The sequence below is a fragment of the Beta vulgaris genome, chromosome 1 (genome assembly GCF_026745355.1).
Source record: "Beta vulgaris subsp. vulgaris cultivar EL10 chromosome 1, EL10.2, whole genome shotgun sequence".
In the NCBI taxonomy this organism is placed as follows: domain Eukaryota; kingdom Viridiplantae; phylum Streptophyta; class Magnoliopsida; order Caryophyllales; family Amaranthaceae; genus Beta; species Beta vulgaris.
In genome coordinates, this window is record NC_079202.1 from 48,752,250 (window position 1) to 48,758,700 (window position 6,451).

At 38.3% G+C, this 6,451-nt stretch overlaps 1 protein-coding gene across 1 annotated transcript; it reads left to right on the top strand.

Moving 5' to 3' along the window:
• The first annotated feature begins 521 nt into the window (after positions 1–521).
• Positions 522–2,093, top strand: LOC104891588 (E3 ubiquitin-protein ligase ATL6). The gene has a single exon (XM_010677299.4). It carries the CDS (start codon positions 617–619, stop codon positions 1,838–1,840), a length of 1,224 nt encoding a protein of 407 aa, XP_010675601.2. The 5' UTR covers positions 522–616; the 3' UTR covers positions 1,841–2,093.
• Positions 2,094–6,451: the final 4,358 nt, after the last annotated feature.

Below are 6,451 nucleotides of genomic sequence, written 5' to 3' on the forward strand. Positions count from 1 at the left end.
TACTTAACTTATACCTAATTAGAGCAATAATAATGAAAAAATGTATTAAAGCAGGTATAGAAGCAAATAAAAAAAGATAAAAGATGATAGAGGGAGTCTAATGTTTTTTATTAGAAAGTGTAATTGGTTTCAAGACCAACTTCTGTTGGGCTATTAGTGTGCAAGGCACAGGTTGGATACAAGGCTAAACAGTCCATATGTAAATTTCCAACATATTATTGTCTATTAGGATGAGGATTCAAATCTTGAGCAATATCCTAAAATTCGATGTGTTACTCCACTGAGCTACCATCTCTCTCCCTCAGAGTCTAAATATTATAATTTGTGAGAGAAGATTATAGACTCAACAAAGAAACAAATACGATAATGTATGAATAATGATTGATGCATTAAGAGGAGTTGTAACAATGTAAAATATTTTATGTGGTCATACAATACCCACATCCATTTTACAAACGGGTCCCTCAAAACTATAATCAAACCCCACTTATGTCAAAGTCAACCCCACTCTTATTATCCACCACATTTTTCTCCCCTATCTTAAAAACTCTCCCACCATTAATTCCTTCTCTCAACACCACCTCCCCTCTCTTTTCCACCCTCACAAGGAGTGGGCATGCCTTGGATTTTCCAGGCCCATTATCATGGCTTTCTTTTATACCTCCTTCTCCTCCTCCTTACACCACCAATCACAGCCCAACAACAACCACCTGATGATGATCAATCATCACAAAAGAACTACAACTCCCCTATGGCCACTGCCCTCATTGTTATGATCATTGTTTTCTTCTCCGTTGGCTTCATCTCCGTCTACCTCCGCCATGTAATCGCATGTCTCGGCATCCGTAATTACAATAACGGACGTCGACGCGGTGGTGGTGCTGGTGGTGGCAGATGGACAAGGGAGGGCCCTCGTGGACTTGATCCTACACTAGTCAACTCTTTCCCTACCTTCTTATACTCCGACGTTAAAGTCCATAGAGTTGGCAAAACAACACCGTTAGAGTGCGCAATTTGCATAAACGAATTCTCCGACCATGAAATACTACGGCTGTTACCCAAGTGCAGCCATGTATTTCACCCTCATTGCATCGGTCCTTGGCTTGCTTCCCATGTCACTTGCCCGGTGTGCCGCGCAAATCTCGAACTTCAAGCCTACGATAATACTAATACTAATACTAATACTAATACTCTTCAGATAATACACCAAACGTCTGAGGATGAATCAGAGCCGTCTGATCAAATCATAAACAATGATAATGATGTGATCGTACGGGTGGAATCATCTCAGGAAGTGGTGATGAAAAGTCCAACACAAGAACTTATCAAAGGGTTGAGTGAGAGCGGGCGCATGGGATTATTACCCAGGTCGCACTCAACGGGCCACTCATTTGTGGAAGATTGTGAGAGGTTTACGCTAAGGTTACCGGAAGAGGTACGTAACAAGTTGGTCAATGTCAATCTTATAACTGGTTTACCAGCTGCTATTGTTAGTCCTCGGGTCGGCTACCGGGCCAGGAGCTTGGGCTTTACGAACACGCAATTGAAGCATGACGGGTGGCGGTTCTCCGTGAGCCCGCCTTTTATTTCCCGGCCCGGGTCTCCTAAACTTGAAGCGAGTAATAGTAATGGTAATGATAATGGTAATGGTAAAAATAGTGCTCTTGTTATGTCAACGGGAATATTAAGGAGTCCAAGAAATATATTTAATCTAATGAAATCACCAAACAAATCACCATTGAATCGTGTTGTTAGTTGTAATGACATAGGTGAGCGATCATCTGATAGATTATGGGCAAATAATCCAGTGTGTCAAGAGCAGAATTTGGAGGGTCGTTAGCAAATTGGTTGGTGGGAGGGGGTATAAAATGAATATTGAGTGTTTACAATTGACTTCAGTTGGAGTTTATTTAATTTGTGGAGAGATGATGATTGTTGGGCGACTTATTTTGTTGGTCCAAAAAGGAGAAAATTGTAATTTTCACATGTATCTTTTTCTCCTATCATTTACACTTTTACAGTTACGTGATGTTCTTGTATATATGTAAGTTCAATTATTATACTCAAGTAGTCAAGTGTAATTATTGTTTGTTCATGTTAGCCACTTAGCTTGTTAGGTAATACTACTACCTCAACTACTTATGATTGTCTTCTTTTTTCTTTGTTTTTTGTCATATTAGTTGCATAAAGATAACCACATGCGAGTTTTCTCATATTGAATTTAAGAAGATACACATTTTGTGAGTTTAAGAAAATTTCTCGTATATTCGTATTTTTTTCTGTTGATTGATGCGGTCCATTGCTGGATTGATAATAGACAAAATTTTACTAATATTTTTTTATTGTTTTTTTATTGCACTATTTCGTTCTTTTTACTATTCATTATATAATAACAAAATATAGTCAAGTAGATTCTTGTTAGATTTCTCTCAATGTAAAGATTCTAAATCAAATTTTTATAATTTTCTATTATACACAATCAAATCGAATATGACGAGAAATCATCTCGTTAAACGTAAAAAGTGAAATGGATTAATTAAAAAAATTGAAGAAGTATGTCATAATATAAAGTACACTTTACACTAGCTTTTTCCTTTTTTTTTAACAAACACTTCACACTAGATACTTATACATAATAACACGTAGATTTTAGAGACGGATAATTAATTCGTCAAGTTTCTCTTTTTTTCCCATTTAATTGGTCATTTGAGTTGGGTTTGAATTGGATCATTTTGTATCTATGCTAATTTGGGTCAGTATTGGGTTGGTTTTGTAATATTCCAAAACTTTAAACATGTTTGATTAAGTAGTTAAGAAGGTTAAATTGCGATTTAATAATAATTAGTTAATTAAGTATATTTTTGAACCTAAGTCATTAAAATGAAACTAAAATTGATTATGTGTGAGATTAACAATAAGTACTTGTATAAATTAGAGAGTTGCAAATTAGAACAAATATATGATAAAATAAAACAAAAAAAGGAAAAGAAAAAAACACGACACACCCCGTCACCCTCCTCCGTTCCTACTATTTTCTTCTTCCTCTCCTCTTTTCTTGGAGATGTTCCTAAACCATTGATGTCCAAAGACACCTTGCTGCTCAAGAACCCAACTCACCACTCATCTCCTCTTCTAATATGACTTTGTCCCCTTGAATTTGGCTATAAATAGCCATGGAAATTCAGTCCCAAATCCACAACAAAATCAACAAAAATCATAAATTTTCCTATTCCTTTTCTCTGCTTAGCGCCACCCAGCACCGAGAAACCACCAACGCACCTTCGTCGGTGCATCGCCAGAACTGCAACACCACCGACGGCAACCAGCAGCTGCAGCTCGTGACCCTTTCTCTATCTAGTCTCTCGCGCTTTGCTTCGTTTGTTGCCGGCTCGCTGGAGCACCGCCCTTGAATGAACTTCTCGCGTCGCCACCGGCTGCCTCCCCAAGCTTCTGCCCAGCTCGCCAAAAAGTCGTCTCGCCGGAGCTTCGCCTTTGTATCTCTCTTTGTGGTCTTCGTCGTCCCTGCTTTGAGAAGCAGAGGTAATGACCCTTCTTTTCTCTAAAAATAGTCTACTATGCACGCGATGCGTGCGTCAATTATTTGAATCTATTCTTAATAAATTTTTTTTAAATTGATATAAACATTTAGATGTTAAGTTTTGGAGATGAAATTTGTAATAAAATTGATTTAGCAGGAGGCGAGTATTTCTATCTCTGGTTTTTCTCTCAGTGCAAGAAGAGTGCAGTTGAGCTGCCATGGCTAGGAAAACTCGAGCGCAAGTTAATTCCACAACCTCTGATTCAATTCGAATTTCTCAGAAAATGAATGTGCCTTCTTCCTCACAGATAAAGATAACTCGTGCAATGGATGAAATCCTTAGCTTGGTGTTCAGGCATTGGATTTTGCGAATTCTGATGACGACGAATTGGAGAATTTTGGAGAGAATTTGTCGGCGAAATCATTCTTGAAGTAATTGCAACAACAATCTGAAGTCAGGCATTAGTTTTCGGAGTGGATGGATCCTGGTCAAAGAACCCCTATTTTGCAGATTTCTCTAGGTAATCGCAATTCAGTTCATAGAAGTGTTATGGTGAATAATTTGAAAGTGAATGACCATAACACTTTGATTAGTAATAATAATGTGGAAAATTGTGGTGATCAACGCATTGAAGCACACTTGAGTGTGGAAAATGTTATGAATGATGTAAATGATAAAAGGGTGAAAATTGATGCAGCTGATATTTAAGATGAGATTGATTTCTCGAAGTCATCTATTATCTGCTATGTTTTAGGAGCGAATCCACCCATTTATGTTATGGAGGGGTTTATAAGACGAATTTGGAAGATCTTGGGCAGTAGACAAGGTGGCTAGCATTAGTAAAGGGATGTTTATTGTGCGATTCACTTCTATAGAGAGTATAGATGCAGTTTTAAAAGGAGGTTTTCAATTCTTTGATGAGAAGCATGTGATAATTAAAGCTTCTTGGTCTCCTGAGATGGACCTAGCTAAGGAAGTGTTGCATACTGTTCCCATGTGGATCCAGCTTCACAAGTTGGATATTAAGTATTGGGGGGATAAAAGTCTATATAAGATCGTTGGCCAAATTAGGAAGGCTCTGAAGACGGATTAGGCTACTTCCAAGGGAGAGAGGCTACTATTTGCTCGAATATTGGTAGAGGCTGAGATTAATCAGGTGTTCCCTGACCATGTAAGATTTGTGAATGAGAAGGAGGATATTGTGCAAGTTGATGTAGTGTATGAGTGGAAGCCTGAGAAGTGTGTAGGTTGTAAGCTGTTTGGGCACATAATTTGTGCAGTGTAAGAAAAAAGGATGATACTCGAGTGTGGCAAAGGAAGGCTACTACATCTGTAACTAGCACGTTGCTTTCTACCACATCGTTTCAAACGAAGTTTTACCATAACATTCCTCAAATTTGGAACCAGTATGGGGTTGATTCAATTATGGAATCATGAATAGTCATTGGTTCAATCAGGACAATCAATACATGGAAATGGAATATCTCTTAAGTTATTATTAGTAATGTAATGTTAATTTTTTTTTAAATTTACAATATAAGGTGACATCCCTAAGAAATTTAAATCCATGTTTCTTTTTGAGCTCAACCATTAATTGAATAATAATAAATGATACAATAACAGAAACATGCTAAAGCTGACACTGATGGATTTAGGAAGGTGGTGAGTCCACCTAGGATGTCACCACAGAAGAGTAACCCTGTGAATACTAAGAACTCCTTTCAAGTATTGACAGTGGATGAGGTCAATGTGGGTGATGTTGTGTGTGAAATAGGTGTTAATGATGCTGGGAGGGAGGAACACCCTCCAACACCTAATGAGTAAGGTCCTATGTTGAGATGTGAGAGGTTTAAATCGTCCAGTTAAGCAAAAGGTGGCCAGGAATTTCATTTAATAACTTTTGTGCTGGATTGGTTGGCTTCTTGAAGACTAAGGTAAAGGTACAAAGTATGGGGAACCTTTACCTTAGGGTGTGTCCTGGGTGGTGTTTTACTTCTAACTCACAATGTCATAATGGAGGGAGGATAGTTTTGATGTGGATTCCTCAATTTTTTCATGTGAACATTCTATGCACTAGTCAATTAGTTCACTGTTATATAGAACCTAAGCATGGACAAGCATTCTATGGTACGTTTGTTTATGCATTCAATGATGCTGGTAGTAGGAAGGACCTCTGGAGGGACCTAGCTCAGATCCAGGTGATGCAGAATGCTTGGGTGTGGATGGGGGATTTAAACAATGTGTTAAATATGGAAGATAGGCTTGGAGCTCCTGTGAGAGCAACTGAGTTCATAGAATTCAAGAGATGTGTAAATCACTGTAGCATGGAGGACATGAAGGCCACTAGGTGCTTCTATACCTGGAACAACAAGCAAGAAGCTGAGAGTAGAATTTTTACAAAGATTGACAGAGTTATGTGCAACTCTTCCTGGATAGAAGCATATCCATACACAGAAGCTCACTTTCACCCTGAAAGTGAGTTTGATCATAGCCCTATGATCTTGACCACATACCCTACCCCTAGTTTGGGGAGAAAACCTTTCATATATTTCTCAATGTGGAGTACTGCTGCCAAATTTGAAGCTCTGGTGTCTGGTAGCTGGAGTGGTGATGTTCCTGGCAGCCCTATGTTTAGGGTTTCCAGAAACTTAAAAGGTTTGAAGTGGTGCTGAAAAAATTAAATGTAGAAGGATTTAATGACTTACAGGCTCAGGAGATTAAAACTGCTCAGATTCTGAAACAGTGTCAAGAACAACTTCATAATCAACCAGCTAATTTGGTGTTGAGGGGGAAGGAAATAGAAGCTGCTCAAGCTTATAAGAATGCTCATAGATCTTACATGAAATTCTTACAACAAAAGGCTAAGTGTGACTGGTTGAGAGACGGGGATTTGAACACAAAGCTATTTCACA